The 20,473-nt window shown below is 45.3% G+C and overlaps 1 protein-coding gene across 4 annotated transcripts in view; it reads right to left on the bottom strand.

Annotated features, from left to right (window-relative positions):
• The window catches only part of LOC137417604 (uncharacterized), a 178,012-nt gene that overhangs the window by 131,771 nt on the left and 25,768 nt on the right, over positions 1–20,473 (bottom strand). For all 4 annotated transcript variants that reach the window (XM_068103506.2, XM_068103507.2, XM_078769736.1 and 1 more), the window contains one exon: positions 12,991–13,075. In XM_068103506.2, coding sequence (XP_067959607.2) covers positions 12,991–13,075 — 85 coding nt within the window. The remainder of the gene's footprint in view (positions 1–12,990; positions 13,076–20,473) is intronic.

The following is a 20,473-nucleotide window of genomic DNA, read 5'->3' as shown; positions in this document are numbered from 1 at the left end:
ATTGGCAGTGATTGGCAAATTTTTAATTGGCTGAAATTTGATGTGCCAAATTGGTAGTGAGAGATACCCGATGTGGTGGGATGGCAACTCTGCCATCTCTCACAGCGGGGGCAAAGGAGCACTAGTTTTATGGGGTTTGGCAGTGAAAACTAGCCCGGGAGGGTTAGGATATAGTGTGTAGGAACCAAGATTGACCATAGGTAACGCTAAGGTTAGGTAGTGACAATGATACCTGTAGTGGGGACGCAGGTAGATTAGTTGGATGATAATGACGTGGTATGTGCTTAGTTTAAAGGGAAGACGGGGAGCACTAAGTTAGCAGGGCAACAGGTAGTTCAGATGATGCCGTGTGTGTGGTTAAAAGGTGTGATTGCACAGGTGTGCAACTGGACAGGTGGATGGAGCAGTGTATGAGTGAGAGTGATAGTGATGTGAGTTGTGCTGACCAAATGGTCCAGGGAGGAAGGAGGGTGCATGTGGCACCAGGTGAGATTGCACAGGTGTGCAACTGCAGGTGTATGGAGAATGGTTGTGTGGAATACATGGAGTGTGGAATATATGGAGTATGGAATGGATGGTCGTGGAGTGAGTATGGTGGAAACTGTGGAGTGGAGTGGATGGTGCGAAGGTGTGGATGGGGGAAAGGAGGATGGACCCCCATCACGAATACCCGGGGAGGGTAGTGTAAGAGTTAGGTAGAGGGTACAGGTAAATTGTGGTTGGATATTGGCATCTGTGGTGCGTGTGGAAGAATGGAGTTTGGATGGGTGCATTAGTGACGTGGAAATGGCTGGGCGTGTGGCCTGTTAGTGTGTGTAGTTGATTGGGCACTCCACCACTGTGAGGATGTCGGCCAGGTGAGGCCGCAGGTGGGCTCTGGGAGCCGGTAGCGTTGTTGTGGATGGGGCCCGAGGATCCGGAGGACGGACCCGGGTAGCCCAGTGCCAGAGGGCACCGAGGGGTGACAGAGCCAGGAGGGGCCTTCCCCAATTAGATAGGTTAGGTGAGGAGCAGGTAAGCTCGGAGGCAACTACAGTGGTGGAGGTGTGCAGGTGGGTAGACCTGCTGGGAGAGCCACACTCCCCAGTCCTGAAATTGTGCAAGAGCACCGGGAGATGAATCGGGGGAGTGAGACCCCAAATTGAGGAAGCACCACAGTTTGGTCAATGGGAATTTGGTTTTTAGAACCCATAGTGTAAGTTGGCCAATGGATTGGTAGGGAAGACCCCGGGTAGTGTAAAGTGTGTTAATGTAATTTAGAGGATAGTTAGGATGGAGATCTCCTCCCACCATCTGCATCCACTCACCTGGGATGACGTACCTCCACACCATGCCAGGTTGTTTTGTTATTTTTATTGTGCAAATGTTTGGAATGTGAGACGCATCATGACGTGGGTGTGACATTGTGCTGTTGTTCCATCTCTCCCTCCTTATGAGGATTGATGATGAATTGGTGATGGCAAATTTTGATGTGTACCCTTGTGACCTTACCCCTCGCTCATCTGTCTTTTCCCCCCCTCTTGTCTCCCACACGAGGACTGTGTGCCACTGGGCGCCGAGGGGAGCGTGCGTGAGTCCGCCATTGGGCGCCCGAAACTCTCGCAACCACAGCTGTCTGCATCGATGCACCACCTTATGGACCACATGTCTGTGGCTGAGCACCACTTATGGACCCCATGGGTTGGGGCATGGCCCCTCTGCTGGAACCGGCCATGAAGGCCCGAGATCTTGCTGGCGGACCTTGGTCACAGGGCACCTATGCCCCACAGGTGAACCACACTAGTCGGCCCTGTGGGCCATAAATAAATAAAAATGGACACGTTTTGTGCTTTTTATTATGACAAATAGGCCGCCAGCAAAGAAGATGACAACATCAGGAAGATAACAATAGCCAGCAGAGGGAGCCGGAGAAGAAGACCAGCACCAGGGTTTGTTGTTTTTATTTTTATTGAACTGTGGTGACTGTGCACCGATTGGTGCTTGATGGTGTATTGGTGCGTTGTTGGGTGCATCGTGGTGCGTCGATGCAGAGCAGACTGTCTCCCCCCCAAAAGAACAATCACAGGTCCTGGGTTGCGTTTTGTAAATAAAATAGCGTCGTTGTAAATAATGCGCCCCCACCGTAAGTGTTTTAGTTTGAAGACCATTCCGCAATTCGGTTAGTTGTGGGCGTGAATCTGTTAGGCAGGGTGCAATGGAGCAGCGGGACATATTTATTTATGTTTTAAAACTGTCACACTCAGGGTCAGGTTAAATGTAGAGGGAACTACACCTCCGTGCCACACTAAAAGTAAAGGTAAGAGGCCCGGGACGTGCCTAAGAGGAGGAGGGTGCAGTGTTGTGGATATGAGGATTGTGTTTTTTTTATTGTTTTATTGTGGACCCTCCTTCCTCCAGTTGTGTATAAAGGTCAAAGTGCGTCCCGTAATTAGGTCATAAACAATCACGTTAGCCAATCATAGATTTCCCCCTTGTTGACAGTTATTTCCTATTCTGTGTATTAGGTTAAGGCTCCGTTCCCACTCGTGGACATTCTCCATTGCACCAAGTGAAATAAGGTAGATCCCCTTTCATTCCCATTCCCAAAGCCTTTCCTGCCAACTGCATTCGCTGCAGCTGCTGGGCGGTTTTCACCGCGACTCCATTAGCCACGAGGTAGGCTTGGAGAAGAAGGGGGAGGAGCCGCCGAATCCTGGGCGTGCCCGCCCATTGTCATCAAGGGTGGAGCCAGAGGGCCCGTGCCGACCAATCAGGGCCGAGGTGAGCTCACCGATGGGCGTGTTCTAGAGGCCGGCGGCTTGATCGCCGGCGGCGTTATAAAAAGCGCGCGCGGAAGCCTTTGACAGAAGTGCACCAAGCTTCCAAGAAAAGTTGAGTCAGAGATAGGAACAAGTGCGAAGTGCGAAGTGCGCAAGAACAAGTGCGCAGGAACAAGTGCGAAGTGCGAAGTGCGCACGGTGCACCGGAGGAGCTTCGCCATGCAGTTTGGAACCGCGGTGGTTTGGCGATCCCAGCTCCAGTATTTTTTATTTTTTATTTTATTTTTTGTATACTGAATCGAGGCTCGTGAAAGAGCTAACCCTAACATTTATTTCACAAACAAATCAACCAGACAAACAAAATATACAAAAAGAGGGAACGGAAGACAAGATGGGGAGAGAAGGGGAAGCACACAACCACACCATTTGAGAGCAGGGAGAAGTGTGGGAGGGAGAGGGCTTGGGGGCAGGAGGCGTGGGAGGGGGAGGGGGGGGGGGGGAGAGGTATAAAACACAAGGGGACCGAAATTAGCGGGGGTAGAAAAGATCAAGGTTTTGGATGGGGGAGGATAAGAGATGGTGGTGAACAGCTGTTTTAAAGACCTGGAGGGTGGAGTGGGATTGAAGAGAGTGAGGGAGTTTGTTCCAGAGGCGGGAGAAAAGAGGAATGAAGGAGTGAAGGTGAGCAGAAAGTCTTGATTTTGGCAGTTTAACCATAACAGGGTTGCAGGCAGATCTTGTGCGACCTGTAGGAATATTTGGGGGACAGAGCCCAGAGAGGGCTGGGGGGGCAAGGCCAGAGAGGAGTCGGTAGAAGACGGAAAGACCACCAACCTGCCTGCGGTGAGTGAGTGAAAGGCCCTTGGAGTTAGCTTCATCGCGGGAGATTCCAATGATTCAGAACGCTTTGGTTTCAACAGCGTGAAGACGGGCTAGGTGTGAGACAGGAGCACCAGACCAGAGGGGAGAGCAATATTCCATAGAGCTGCGGATGAAAGCCTTGTATGTGGTGAGGAGCTCAGGTGTGCAAAGGAAGGACTTCGCACGACGGAGGATGCCCAGTCGGCGACTGGCTTTGGAGGCCAGATTTGAAATGTGGTTTTCCCAGGAAAGACCATGGCAAATAGTGAGACCCAAAAGCTTGAGTGACAGAACTTCTTGGAGAGGATTATTCAGAAAGTGGATGGGAGGGTTTTCCAGTCGGTCTTTTCGGAGAGACATCGTAAGAGTGTGAGATTTATCAGGATTGAAAGACATGTTCCATTTGTTTGCCCAGTCTGTGATTTTGTCCAGGTCTGCAGAGAGTGAGGAGGCTGCAGACTGCCGATCTGAGGGATGAGGAATGGAGCGACAGAGAGTAGAGTCGTCAGCAAAGAGATAGAGAGGATTTTCAAGAGAGTCAGAGAGATCATTGATGAAGACCAGAAAAAGCACAGGGCCCAGAACACTACCTTGGGGAACTCCAGCCTGAACAGGAAGAGGAGATGAGAGAAACCCATTCAGGGCCACACGTTGACTACGACCAGAGAGGAAGTCCGCCAGCCATGCGTGGAGATTTCCATGGATACCAAAGGAGGAGATTTGGTGAGCAGAGCAGGGTGTCAGACCGTATCGAAGGCACGTGAAATGTCAAGGGAGACAGCTCGAATTTCCTGTTTGGTGCTGAGGACCTCCATCCATTGTTGAGAAAGCAGAAGCAGCATGTCCAGAGTAGAGTGACCAGGTCTGAAACCAAATTGATGATCAGAGATCAAGCCATTGGAGAAGAGGAAAGATTTCATATCTGAAGCAATGATGGATTCCATGACTTTGCTGATAATTGGGAGAAGGCTGATTGGTCTGTAGTTGCTGGGATCTGTTTTTGCACCTTTTTTGTGCAAAGCGGTGATGTTGGCTGATTTCCAAGCAGATGGCAGATGACCTTGAGCAAAAGAGAGGGTGAAGAGAACAGAAAGAGGGAGTGAAAGAGCGGAAGAACATGATTTTAGGACCCGTGGGCTGATGCCGTCAGGACCAGTTGCAGAATCAGAGTCGAGGGTTGACAGAAACTTTTCCACCTTGTCAGGAGGAAAGGACACAGAGTCCAGGAGCAGCTGGGTACGACTGGGTACGGTGGGTACAGAGAGGGATGGGTTTGGGACACAAGATTTAGAGGCAAACACAGAGTTGAGGCATTCAGCTTTTTCACGTGCGGAGTCAGCCGTTAAGCCGTTTGAGGTGAGGGAGGGGATGGAGGGGGAACAAACACCAGAAACAGATTTGACCAGACGCCACCAGGATTTGGAAGAGGGAGACAGATAAGAGAGTTCGGTCTTGAGAACGGTGAGATATTGTTTCCTGGCTCTCCTGAGGGTGGACACACACTTGTTTCGGGCTTTGTGAAAGGAAATGAGATTTCCTTCCGTTGGATTTGCTTTCCAGGAGACGAAAGCAAGTTGTTTCAGGGCAACAGCCTCACCACAAGATGGTGAGGAAGGGTATGACAACTGAAGACGAGATGGGATAAATCTGTGCATGAGAGACAGCAATTTACTTTGAAAGAATTCCCAGGATGAGTTGATGTCAGAGGCGGTAGAGATGGGAGACCAGTCCAGATGATTGATGGCTGCTTGAAGACCGTGCCAGTTGGCCTGAGTGAAATGCCAGACTCGTCGACGCTGAGGAGGCTCTCTGAGAATGGTCAGAGAGATGTCCACTTTGACAAGCACATGATCAGATGAGCCGATTGGAGCAGAAGAAGAGCAGCAGACATTTTCAGGGAAGTTTGTCATAACCAAATCCAGAAGAGAAGATGCTCCGTTGACTGAGATCCGGGTCGGGAAATTGACAGATTGTGTCAGTCCCAGTGAGTCGCAGAAGTCCTTTGCTGAAGAGCCATGGCTGGTGAGAGAGGTACCCACACCCAGCCAACTGGCATGGTGACAATTGAAATCACCACATATGAGGAAGAGAGAGTTGGGATGGGTAGATAGAAGTTGGTCCATATTATCAGACATCGAGATGTAGATGGAGTCATCGCTGTTTGGTGGACGGTACAACACACATATGAACAAAAGGTGGGAGCGAAGGGAAAGCCGTAGCCAAAGGTATTCCTGGGGGTGAGGTGGAGAGAGGGCAGTGGAGGGCGAGTGAGGAAGAGAGTTTTTTATAAAGATAGCAACCCCACCTCCAGGACGAGGCTCAGGTCTATCATACCGGAGGAGGGAGTAACCTGGGAGAGATACCAAGGCATCAGAGACATCATGAAGGAGGAAAGTTTCTGTTAAGCAGATCACATCTGGTTTGTCAGAAGCAACCTGTATGGAGAGGTCAGTCAAGTTTGAGCGAAGGCCCCGGATGTTTGAGGTCCATACCGTTAATGAAGAGGAAGGGGGAGCATCGGGTCCAGAACAGGGTGGGGGGGGGGGGGGGGTAGGGTTAGATGTGGAAGAGGAGGAAGAGGTATGGAGAGCTGTTGAAGGTGTGTCAGAGATTGCAGAGATTTCAGAATAGCTTGGAGAAAGGGAAGAATGGGGCGGACAAAAGGTTTGATGGAGATTGGGTGAGGCACAGTGAGGTGTTATTTGAGGAGGGGGAAGAGCGAGGCAGAAGGTTGGGGGAGATGAAGGTGAAAGTTGGAAGGGGGAAGAAGCAGGGAGGATGCTTTGAGGAGGAGGGGTGAGAGGGGAGTCTAGGAGGGGAGGAGCGAGGGAGAGTCTCAGAGGGGAGGGGTGTGGGGGGAGTTTAGGAGGGAGGGGAGGGAAGGGGCAAGGGGGGAGATTTGAAAGGGATGGGTGATGGGGAGGATTTGGAGGGGAGGGGTGAGATTGGATTTTGAAAAGTGTACGATTCATGGGAAACGAACATTTTTTGCAAAATGAGTTTGAGACCTTCGAGTCAAAAATACGTTTGAGGACACTGGAGGAGGGGTGGAGTTCTGGATAGTTTAGGGAATGTAGAAAGGAGGAACTGCAAGAGATGGTATTATATATATATTTTGGAATGAATAGATTTGGTGAGCAAGACGAAAGCATCCTTTTGTAGGAAAAGAAGAAAAGGGTGTTATAATATATGAGAGAAAATAGTTGTTCAGGGGAGAGATTATACATTTCTAACCACGTGATTGCGTGATCGCGAACTAAGAACGAACGAACAAATAAGAACAACAAATAAACGAATAAGACCTGGGAAGGAAATTTTTTTGGGTTTTTTTTTTTTTGAGTAGAGATATTAAACAAGGAGGTATGGGGTGAACGACTGGGACGAAACAGAGACCGAAAATAATTGCAGCGCATTCGACGAATCGCTGAGAGAAAAACAAAACCACAAGGTCGGAGACGGTACGGTAGCCGAAGCCTACGAGTACTAGGCCGCAGAATACTCGATACGCATTAACCGATTGTGTATACATGTACGAAAAATTAGCACCGAAAATTTTCCAAAAGATACGCTATATGTACATACACCGAAAGATAGATACAGTCTCGACAAAAACACAATTGAGAAAGATCACTTGGCTTCGAAAGCGTGAGCGCATGGAACAGCATCGAAAAGACGTGACCTCGGCGTGATCTCGCGAGATCTCCCCAATCGCGAGTATTGACGGCGGCTGTCCGCTTCCAGCCTGACCGATCCCCGCTGAACCTTCGTCTCCCGCCAAGCTAATCCTCCTTCCGTTCACTCCTGCCTCCATTCCCCATTCGTGTGAGTCCGTCTTTTGTTTGTTCTGTCCTGGGTTAATTAAGACTGTAGGTAAGCTAGCATTGCACTGTGTCTCCTTGATTCCTTCTGTCTTTATTTTATTATCCTTCCTTCTCCTTGGTTTCTTTTGATTGTAAATAGCAAATAAATTATATTCGTATTTCCTACTTCTGTCTTCCTCTTCTTCACATCCGTGTCGCCTTTGTCTTTTCCCCATTGAATATCTGTGGCACGATTTGGCCCACGTTTAAGGAATCGGGTCTTAGTCATTGTTAATAGTTCGGGCCGCGGCCGCCATCCGCTCGGCAAATCAACACCTTATCCGCGGTCCGTAACAATATATACAGTCACGTGAAAAAGTAAGTACACCCCATTTAAAATTTTCACTTTTTCAACATATTTCAACATACAGCTATTTGATCTTCATTTCAACAATATTGATAGATAAAGGTGATATAATATAACAAATATCATGAAACATTTACATTTTGTAGTCCATTGTATAATTTAAATAAACAAAAATGCAAGTTTCGCATGTGGAAAAAGTAAGTACACCCCTACATTTATCACGACTTCAAATACTTAAAATTAGAATCAGGTGCACCAGCTCAGGTGCAAATGATTAGAACATCGTCAGAGAGGATCTTGGAGGAACCTGTCTTCTTTAAACCTCAGACATTTAGTTTGGTTTGCTCTTTGTTGTTGAAGTGTGTGGCGTCACCATGCCTAGATCAAAAGAGCTCTCTGAGGCCTTCAGAAAGAAGGTTATAGATGCCTACGAGTCTGGGAAGAGATTTTAAAAGATCTCCAAACAATTTGAAATCAATCATTCGACTGTCCGGAAGATCATCTACAAGTGGAGAAGACTCCAAAAAACTGCCTGTAAGGTGAAATATACTTGTTCAAGCCAGGCCGCCCCAGCAAGTTCAGCTCCAGAGCAGACCACAAGATGCTGAAAGAAGTCTCCAAGAACCCCAGAATGTCATCACGGGACCTTCAGGTAGCTCTTGCCACTGTTGATGTCAAAGTGCATGAGTCTACCATGATAAAGAGGCTGCACAAATTTGATCTACATGGGAGGTGTGCCAGGAGGAAACCTTTGCTGTCCAGAAAGAACATCAGGGCAAGACTAAAGTTTGCCAATGAACACTTCGGCAAAGACCAGCACTTCTGGAACAATGTGCTCTGGACAGATGAGTCAAAGGTAGAGCTATTTGGCCACAGTACTGGAAGACATGTTTGGCGAAAACTAAAGACAGCATTTGACCACAAGAACCTGATACCAACTGTAAAGCATGGTGGTGGAAATATTATGGTTTGGGGCAGCTTTGCTGCATCAGGGCCTGGGCAGCTCACCATCATAGAATCCACGATGAATTCTTCATTGTACCAGAGGGTGCTTGGGGATAATGTGAGGCCATCTGTCGGGAAGTTGAAGCTCAACCGAAGGTCGACCTTGCAACATGACAATGACCCTAAACATACCAGTAAATCCACCAAGGAATAACTGAAAAGAAAGAAATGGAGGGTTCTGGAATGGCCAAGTTAAAGCCCGGAACTAAATCCCATCGAGATGTTGTGGGGGGATTTGAAACGAGCTGTGCATGCAAGAAACCCCTCAAACATCGCACAGCTGAAAGAATTCTGCATGGAGGAGTGGGCATAAATTTCTCCCAGTCGATGTCAGAGACTGGTAGACAGTTATAAGAAATGCCTACTTGAGGTTGTTTCTGCCAAAGGGGGCAATACCACGTATTAGAGCGAAGGGTGTACTTACTTTTTCCACAGAAGGAAATGGCATCTCTGTTAATTTTTTGTTGAATAAATTATTGCAAAGTCAATTATTCATTGTTTTTGGTTCAATTAGATCACCTTTATCTATAGATATTGTTGAAATGAAGATCAAATATTGATATGTCCACATATGTTAAAAAGATTTTAAAAACATTTCATGGGGTGTACTTACTTTTTCCACATGCGAAATTTGCATTTATGTTTATTTAAATTATACAATGGACTACAAAATGTAAATGTTTCATGATTTTTTTTTTTTTTTTTTTTTTTTGTATACTGAATCGAGGCTCGTGAAAGAGCTAACATTTATTTCACAACAAACAAATATATTTGTTATATTATATCACCTTTATCTATCAATATTGTTAAAATGAAGATCAAATAGCTGTTTGTTGTAATATGTTGAAAAAGTCAAAATTTTACATGGGGTGTACTTACTTTTTCATGTGACTGTGTGTGTATGTATGTTTTTGTCCCATATACAGTGAAACCTTGACTTACGAGTTTAATTCGTTCTGTGACCGAGCTCGTAACTCAATTTGCTCGTTTCTCAAATTAAATTTCCCCATTAAAATGCATTGAAATGCTATTAATCCGTTCCAGCCCGCCAAAAACCACACCAATTCTTTTTTTTAATATACAGTATATATAAAAATATCTCGCGCTTTATATTTCACCTGTATGCAGCATACAAGTTGGCAGGATGGCCTGGACTGGAGGTACGCACACTTGACTCTAAACTGTCCAGCCTGGGTTTGAATCCCGACCCAGCTATAACCTGTCATGGGTGAATCACAGGCAGGGTGATTCATCAATGTGTGTACCGCCAAACTGGGCGCCCCGTTTGCGTCCCATTAGTTGTTGGATGTTAAGGATCTCACCGTGTTTTCCACAAAGAGAAGGCGAGCTATCGCCGGCACTCTGAACAAGTTGTGGCCTGGCATGCTCTTCTCCTCTGCCGTTATATACGTGGTCCTCGGCATCTTTTTCCAGAAGAGCCCTGTCTCGTCACAGTTGAAGATTTGCTGGGGGATGTATCGTTCGGCTTCTATCAGTTCGGCAAAAGTTATAATAAAATCTTCAGCTACCTTCACATCCGAGCTTGCTGCCTCACCATGCCTGACGACGGAGTGAATGCCGGTCCTCTTCTTAAAATTATCAAACCATCCCCGACTGGCTTTGAATGACTTCCGATGCCTTGTCCGTTGATGTTCCCGCCGCCTGCTGCACCAAATCCCCGTAAATGTCTCGGGCCTTCTCACACATGATGTTCTCGGTCACGGTATCTCCTGCGAGCTGCTTCTCCGTCAACCACACAAACAACAACTTCTCCATCTCTTCATGGATAGAGGTCCGGAGCTTTGAAATAATCGTAACGCCCTTGGCTGGCGTTATAGCCTTTATCGACTCCTTCTGCTTCAAAATCGTACATATCGTAGAAGTACTACGATCGTACTGCCTCACCAAGTCGACAACACGCACACCTCGCTCATGTTTTTCAACGATTGCGTGTTTTATATCCAAGCACATCATCCTCTTCTTCTTCTCGGTACTGCCCTTGGCACTCAATTTCTTAGGACCCATGGTTAAAACTAAGAAATTTTCCAAAATAACCAAAATGCGAAAACAAAGCAGCAGCTATAAACGGCAGAGATGCTTGCACGGCAAGATAACCACGTGACCTGAACCCACCTGGTGGCGGGTGGCGTAAGCTCCAAAATAACCAAAATGCGAAAACAAAGCAGCAGCAATATACGGCAGAGATGCTTGCACAGCAAGATAACCACGTGACCGGAACCCACCTGGTGGCGGGTGCCGTCAGCTCCAAAATAACCAAAATGCGAAAACAAAGCAGCAGCGATATACGGCAGAGATGCTTGCACAGCAAGATAACCACGTGACCGGAACCCACTTGGTGGCGGGTGGCGTAAGCTCGTAACTCAGATCTCGGCTCGCATCTCAAAGCAATAAACCGCCCGAGCGACGGCTCGTATCTCGGAAAACTCGTAAGTTGGTGCACTCGTTAGTCAAGGTTTCACTGTATATATAATATCTCGGGGGATATATATATATATATATATATATATATATATATATATATATATATATATATATATATATATATTTGCGGTTTTGAGAACCCACACAGGTAACATCATTAAAGGTTAAAGGTTGCACCCCATAGATAGGCCACAAGCAACACGTAGGTCACCTTAGGACGTTAGTTATTTCATAGTATGTGTTTAGGATAAGGCCATTCCCAATAGTTGCATCTGCGTTGTGTCGAACAAATAAGATTAGGCCCATCCGTCCATTTTGCAGCCTCCTTCCAAGCGACGCCATTCAGCGCTAGCCAGTCTGTACTTCGCCCTCGCCCTTTAGGGTGCCAGCAGCCTTCGCGAACTCGTTGGGCTTCCGCTCAAACCAGCCCAAAGGCCACGAGGTAAGGCCCGAAAGGGGGGCGGAGCACAAGGGTGGAGGTGCGGCCACGTCAAGCAGCCATCAAGGCGGAGCCGGTAAGCCCTCACCAGCCAACCAGGGCTCGAGTGAGATCGCCTGACAGGGTGTGGCTAGAGATTCGAGAGGGTTCGCTGGGCGTGGCAATATAACCCCTTGCGCGAGGCCCCCACCTTAGTTATGAGGAGGGCAATGACAAGTTACGAGCCTGGAACAGAGTTATGAGGAGAGAGAGGGCTGGATCAGATCCCAAAAGAACGTGTGCAGAATTATGAGGAGAGAGAGGGCTTGAACATTGTACCGGAGTTGTGAGAACGAATGCAACTGTGATCATTGTGAACAAGTTATGAGCGGGGAGAGGGAGGCGCTTGACCTGATCGGAGTTGAGTAGTCACGAGAGGGAGAGACGCGCTGTGGCAACCAGCTTTACAAAGAGCGGGCGCGCGGCACGCATTGTGGAGGACTGCAGCGTGCAGGACATTGGGGAAGTGGCACATCGATCGTAACCATACCGGGCGCGCGTATAAAGGCGCCGGTGCAAGTATTACGTACGCCGAACCTAATCGCCAACCGATCCCCCGAGATATAATTGTCCGCATCGCGCCTACGCCACGGGGAGAGCTGCCGGACGTATTCCACCATCTGCACGGTACGAGTCGGGGACCGGACAAGCTATGGACCCTTGGACCCTCAACACCACCATCTACAAACCCCGTGTGAGTGACCCTGAGAGTGAGTCTGAGAGTGAACGGGTCCGTGTCCAGGGATAAGTTAAGACTGTGATTAAGGCTGCCCTGTGTATCTGCTTCTTCCTCTTCATTGTACATTCTTTCTTTCTTTTCCTCTTCTAATTGTACAAAGTGTTAATAAATTACCTGTTCTTCCTGGTTTCCTCTCAATTCGACCGTATCAGTCTTTTCTCAATTGGGTAAGCGTGGCATGATTAGTAACCGCTTAGAATCTGGTTTAGTACCTGCTAACAGCCCGAATCGCGGCTCGCTTCGCTCGGCGTGTCCACTAACGCCGTGTTTCGGGCGGGAGTTATTTCCTTGTTTCCGGTCAGCGTTAGTACTTAGGTAATCGGGCCAAATTCGACCAACAACCCTATTTAACGCTGCCCGGGAAGGACGTTATAGCCCCCGGGATCGCGTCGGCCAGATAAAAGGACAAGGGGATTAATCCCCCCTTGATAAGGGGAAGGCCGACGTTGGAGATCCGCAACAATATATAATATCTGTACAACTCTCATGATAAATCACTGCAATCTACAAGGAAATGTTGTGTATACAATGCTGCATACCTCTTGTGGTGTTCCAGGTGGAGCAGGGAATGAGTAGAAGTGGGACTAGCCACAGCAGCTTCATAATAGCCTTCATGTCTGCTCTCTGTATGGAAAAAAAAACATCACTGTATATTAAGACGATGTTGTAATTGACCAAACCTTAGCATCACACCAGAATCATAAACCAACATTCGAATTTCATATGCAACTACTTTTATTTGGATTTTGATATTTTGGACTTTCAACCAGTGCAACCGCCAAAACTCGTCTCCCTAACTAATTTATATCCAGCTGGTCCAACAGGGTGGCAAGGGGGTTGCAATACCCTTACCACTGGGCTGTCTAATCTGGGTTTGTTTTGCAATGAGACAATAAACTGCACATAGGCAGGTCAATGGATCAATGAGTGTGCCATTCCGCAGATGGACATTAGCCTGAGGAACCATCTGTTAGCAGTGATTTATTGTGGGCATTAAAGATCCCTCAGTGTCTTTTGACGAAGAGTAGGTGAGTAGGTGAAGCGCCTTGGCAAAATTCCAAATTCCTGCCCTAACTTGGCCCAGAGACAATATATGGCAGAAATATGGGCAGACCATATTTATTTTCCCATTGAAACACCAGTACTCCACTCCAACAATATGTGAGGTTATGTGATAGATGATGGTGAGATAGTATGAGTAATACAATACGACACACCTCAAGTATATTCTGCATGAACTATACTATACCTAATCCTAACCCTGACCCAGATTATTCTAACTCGAGCCTCATTAAAATCCTAACCATAATCCTAATATTCTCGGGGATACATTATATTGACTTGACCATACTTTCACGAAGGAATATAATTGTCTGTTCCAGAACATAATCAACGTAAACAGTAGGTGATTCCACAAAATACGAGGTTTTAAAGAGCCAAGAGGTCGGTAAGCCTTGAGATGAATCCTATTTTCACCGTTTTGATTTGAAGGAGCTAGGTGTTTTATGGCATGCATATATATGTGCATATATTGTACAATAAAACAAAGGTACATGTAAGAAAATTGATATTATCAATAGTAAATGGACATACCACATTATTTTTCTACAAACTAGATGGTACAAACTAGGAAACCTAGATGATAAATAGAAGAACTAGAATTTTAAAAAAATGATGGATTCTAGAACTAGATGGATTCTACAAAGCTTGAATACTTAGCCCATGCAGTCAACTTGGTGCGAGCCAACTCTTCTGTTTTTGAAGGGTTTTGTTTCTTTGATCCAATATGGCTGCCAAACCACGTGAGCGATGACATCATAAATTTATATTCTCTAATAAAATTGTTGCGTAGATCACGCTCAAGAAATTTCAAATTGATCCGACTCAGCGTTGTCCCTGTCGAATTATGATGTTATAAATTAAGGCACCAATGACGTCATCGTTAACAATACTTATTCCACATGCGGAGTTCTTTACAATGAGCTACGTTTCAATTTTTTTTTCCATGTAGCGGTTTCCGAGATATAGAAGAGGTGATCCTATGGTGAAAATTTTGTGTCAATCGGACCAACAGTTGCAGGGAAAAAAATTCATACTGATCAGATCAAGCGTTGTACTTGTCGAATTATGTCATAATGAAGGCACCAATGACATCATCATTAACATATCTTATTCCTCATGGGGACTACTTGACAATGAGCCTTGTTTAATTTTTTTTTTCCATTGAGGTGTTTCGGAGATATAGGGGTCTAACGTTTTTCCAAGATGGCGACCATACCACGTGACCTATGACATCATAAATATGAATAAAAAATTATACAGGTGGAGGCGCTCTGCTGATGGAAATTATGTGTCAATCGGACCAACGGTTGCTGAGAAAATGAATTTTAAAAATGCAGACATGCACGTGCCACGCACTTAATCGCTTAACCCTGCTTTTCGCTTCGCGAGCACAGGGTAAAAATCTCCAGAATGATCCACGCATTTCTGCCGGTGCTGCACGAGCTTAAAACTCCCATTGCGGTAGAGGTCTGTTCCAACACCTCGCAACCAGCTACACGCAGCTATCTGGACTGCCTCGTCATTTCATAGTGCCAGCCTCTCATGTGATCTTTAAAGGGCCCAGACAGATAGTAGGCCCTGAGGGGGCCAGGTCCGGACTGTACGTGGGGTGGGGAAACACTTCCCAGCCATTCTTTGAGATTTCCTCCAACGCCAGACATGCAGTGTGTGCTCTAACGTTGTCATGTTGAACGATGACAGCTTTTTGAGCGTCTGAACATAGCGAGCCATGTTGATGGTTTCCCCTTTGGGCAGGAAATCAACCAGTATGCATCCCTCGAACCACTATGCATAACTTTGCCAGCAGACGGTACTCTTTTGGCCTTCCCTGTTTTTTTTTTTGAGATATGGAGTGATGCCATTCTATGCTTTGCTGCTTGGTTTCTGGGGTGAAATGATGAAACCAGCTTTCATCAACAGTCATGATACAGAACAGGAAGCTCACGGCAGCTTGTCGGTGAAGCAACTGTGATGCCACATCCATGCTTGTGTTTTTGTGCTCCTCCGTTTGCAAACGGGGAACCCCACAGGAAGAAACTTTCCGATATCCTAAGGTCGCCATCATCTACTATACAGCATGGTGTCCTATGCCAACCTGCGCTGCGATCTTCCTAACCATCACCCTATTCCACTCACTGATGAGCGCATCAACTTTCTGCTCATTGCATTCAGTCATGCCACTTCTCGTCTGACACTGTGGCTGATCGGGGATGTCCATGTTTCTGTCTTTGAAGTGTTTCACCTACTTTCTGACACTACATACCTCAATGAACCTTCTGTTGATTTCATCCAACAAAATAAATAATTAACTTACTCTTATGGGTCTAACCATGTCATTAAAAGTCGTATACCCTTAAAAGCCGATTGGCAGCAGGCATATCCTATCAATTGGAAATGCAATTGATAAATATTTATCATGCCCACTACTCACACAACACTCCTGATTCACACCGTGCACACCAGGTGAACAGACATGGAGCGCACTGATTGGCTCGCAAGAATATGAAGTTACTGTCAAACATAGATTAGTTCAAGGCAGCAACAAAGCATTGGATCGAAGATAAAGGAGTGGCACATGAAAGTACTGTTGTTAAGACATAGAGAGAGTGGTTCATAGTTGGTTTCAGATGGGACAGACTTAGCAAGCACATGATTGTCTGCTTTGGCAGTGACAGAGCACCAAAACATAGCCCCAGTTCTGGGATGTCTGAGCCAGCCAACCCACGTTTGGTACCACAGTGAAAGGGGCCATTGAGTTGGATGCAGATACAGCTAGAGAGGATCTCTTTGCAGCATTTAAGATAACACAAGTCTGAGTATCCATCAGTTGAAATAATCATATCATTACCCTGTGCTCACGAAGCAAAAAGCAGGGTTAAGTGATCAGTTGCGTGCGTGCAGATACAGCTAGAGAGGATCTCTTTGCAGCATTTAAGATAACACAAGTCTGAGTATCCATCAGTTGAAATAATCATATCATTACCCTGTGCTCACGAAGCAAAAAGCAGGGTTAAGTGATCAGTTGCGTGCGTACGTGTGGCATATGTACGTGTCTGCATTTTAAAAATTTATTTTCTTGGCAACCGTTGGTCCAATTGACACGAAATTTTACAATAGGAGCGTCTCTGCCTGTAGATATGTTTTAGTCATAACTATGAGGTTATAGGTCACGTGGTACAGACACTATCTTGGAAAAACCGAAAAATGTTGCATCACTCTATCGCCGAAACCGCTCCATGGAAACAAATTGAAACATGGTGGGTTGTCAAGTACTCCCCATAGGGAATAGGACATGTTAATGATTATGTGTTCGGTACCTTCATTATGACATCATAATTCGACAAGTACAATGCTTGATCCGACCAATATGCTTTTTTTTTTTTTTTTCTCTGCAACTGTTGCGTCGGATCAAAATTTTCAAAAAAAATTCATTTTTTTTCATTTTTTGAAAGAATTTTTATTTTCGAGATCAAAAGTGACACGAAATTTTCACCATAGGAGCGCCTCTCCCTGTAGATTTTTTTGCCATAATTATGACGTCATAGGTCACGTGGTACGGGTGTCATCTTGGAAAAACTATGCACCTCTCTCCGAAACCGCTCCATGGAAGAAATTGAAACATTGCTCATTGTAAAGAACTCCGCATGGGGAATAAGTGTTAAGGATGACGTCATTGGTGCCCGAGTTATGACGTCATAATTCGACACGGATCTTCGACAGTCTGATCAGTTTGAAATTTCCTGTGTGATATACGCAACAATTACATTAGAGAATGTAAATTTATGATGTCATCGCTTATGTGGTCTGGCAGCCATATTGGATCAAAGAAAAAAAAACCTTCAAAAACAGAAGAGTGGCCTTGCACCAAGTTAACTGCATGGTGTCAGTATTTGATGAATACCACCTAGTTCAGAGGTAATGGAGGTAATGGTAATGTAGAGGTAATGTTTAATCTAGAGCAGTGGTTCCCAAACCCAAGGTCGCGACCCAAATGAGGGTCACGAGGATGTTCCTGATGGTCGCGGGACGGTCTCAAAAAAAGAAATATTACAGTGTTATAAGGGGATTACTTCACTGGCACAATATGAAGGATTATTGAAATAGTAATTAAAGTAGAATGGTTGTGGATAATATAGCATCTGTTATGTTTGGAATTCACGTGTTATAATTCACATGTAATTTATGTTTGGAATTCACATGTTATAGTTCATATGTATGGGAAACAGAAGTGATGGTTGGTTTTGGAGAGTGGGAGGAGCTAAGGAAAGACGGGGTTTTTGGAGGCCTAATAGGCATGCTGTGCTGTGTTGAGATTTCGGATTAAACCGTTGACGTTACCATGAAGTACGTTTCGGGTAATTGATGGATACAACAGCATCCATATACGCTTAATACGATAATAATGTTTGAGTCCGTTCACGTCCAATACTAGTGCGTCAAGCAGACCAGCAAGTAGCCTGTTGTTAAGTAGCATTCTTATCTGAATGCGATATTATAGATAGGGCTGTAATTTTAGCATTTTGAGCTTCAATGTTGAATGCACTGTTTTATTCGTTAAACGTTTAGATTTAAATTACAAGTCAGGAGACGACGATGGTTCACGAGCGAGCGGTATTCAATGACAAAGGACGGACTATAACCAAAACAGGCCGGACTAAGGGTTCGGGGGCCCACGTGGCAGGTGTCGGCCCCCGACATGCGGTGTACATGCCTATTTACAAAGGGCCCCAATGCACTGTGTGCACAGGCCTTTAAGAGCCAGCTGTACGTTATTGTGTGTGGTTCTGGCCTGGAAATGTCAAAACGAAGGTTACTGACCTTGAAATGAGATAGAAAATAATGTGTAATCACTAATCAGTTATGAGGTTAGTTAGCTGCACAATACCAAAAAATCGGTTCGATTCCGACAACTTTGAAAATTTGACCTTTGTGACCTTCAAAGGTCGAGGATTCTGAAATTTGTTGGAAAACTTGTATTTCATGATGTATGTGATAATATAAGATCATGTACGACATTTCACCCTATCAGGAAGCGAACAATGTAATAAAACCTTCAAAAATCGACTTTTCTAAATTTTGTGACCTTGTGACCTTGACCTTGGGGCGAAAATGAAAAATCGAGCTCTGTGGGGCTAGACACATGACATTGGCCGAACCAAATACCAAAACCCCTGTCAGATTCCACCAACTCCCTCGGAGAAGATGTAGCTTGAACTCGATTACCCCCTAAAAAGACATCTTTTTCGGGCGTCGCTCTGCCCACAATGGGCGCAATACGCCCACTCTAGGCAGGACACAACTAGATCATGATATCAACCTCCCACCCAAGTTTCATCAAGATCGGATGATATCATCGGGTAGTTATGCTGCGGACAGACAGACAGACAGACACACACCCATGACGAATATAGTGGTCACTCTGTTTGATAACTCGTGAACCAAAAAATGTTAGATTTTTATACATTCATAACTGTTCCAGATGAGTTTTATCATCGGAGTTTATTTTATTATATTCTGTTGCCAAAATGTCCTTTGTATTCTGAATCATTCAAGAATGTCCTAGAAAACCTATTTTTTTGCATATAAGAAATTTGATTTGCGCATGTGTCCACAGTTTACAATCTGACAGTCGTGCTTTCACTTGTTTACTGGAGGCTGAGATCCAGTTACTACAAACAAAGTAAGTATTGCCTGCATCTTACTCGTCTTTATTTACGTGCGGTTTTTGATTAATGTTATTGTGTGTGGAGTTGAATAATATAATAATTAATAATAATTAACTTTACAATTGGTTATTTTAAACTTTTTGAACAATTTCTGATGTTTTCTAAAAATGTTATAATTTATAACTCTTTTCATTCCAGGTCTGGTCTGTAAATGGAAAAATGGCCCAACACAAAACACAACTGCTATATAAGCCATATGTATGGGAAACATATGTTGTTGTGAACAAGGATTTTCAGGTCTTGTTGCAATCAAGACTAAAGCAAGGAACCGCATGGATCCTCAGCATGATGCGTTGTGCTCTGTCCATCAACATAAAACCAAACTTAGAGGAGCTTACCCACAAAATGAAGCAGAATCACCGTAGCCACTAAGAAATTTTTAGCGTAATAAAGTCTCATTTTCATGTAAATTTGTTTTTCATTTTGTCCAATTAAAAACTCTTTGAAAATCATTATGTGTTGGTAATTAATTCAATAAAACTACATGAATAAATACAATGTATCAAAATGATAGGTCATTAGCACTGCATGTACAGCGTTTAGGGGACAGGCCAGGACAAGATTGTATTCAGGGTCGCCACCAAAAAAGATTGGGAACCACTGATCTAGAGGTTCAACCTCCATTGTTTGAAGGTGAACCATGGCAGCTTTTTGTCACAAACCACAAGTGCATCAAAATGCCACGATATTGTTGACCATTTCATTTTGATCCATGTCATGGTGCCAACTTCATGAAAGCCACGAAAAAAGGAGCACTCCATTGTGCCACAATAGTCTGTTGAGCAAAATATGCTGCGCCATGTCTTCCATCCTCAAACGCCTACATCATCTTTGTTTTTCATGCTTCAACATCCACATCACCTGCTCATTAGTTCCCTTAGTTTCCCACTACAATTTGACTCATATTGTACACCGCACCTTTCCTATGCCATCTCCAGGCATTGCAAATCATCATTGCTGGGCACCGAAGGAGGCTCGGCAGTGACGCACGCTTTTTTTTTTCTTTTTTTTTGCATACAAGATCGAGGCTCGTGAAAGAGCGAACATTAATCACACAGAAAGACAAACAGACACATAAAACAAATAACATCGGGAGCGGTAGACAAGATGGGGAGAGAGGGGGAAGGACACAAACACAACATTTGAGAGCAGGGACCGAGAGACATGGAGACATCGAGAGAACTGTGGGAGGGAGAGGGCTTTGGGGGGAGGCATGGGAAGGGGGGGGGGGTGG

The sequence above is a fragment of the Myxine glutinosa genome, chromosome 1 (assembly GCF_964187855.1).
Source record: "Myxine glutinosa chromosome 1, kmMyxGlut1.1, whole genome shotgun sequence".
In the NCBI taxonomy this organism is placed as follows: Eukaryota; Metazoa; Chordata; class Myxini; order Myxiniformes; family Myxinidae; genus Myxine; species Myxine glutinosa.
This window is presented reverse-complemented; position numbering and strand designations above follow the sequence as displayed.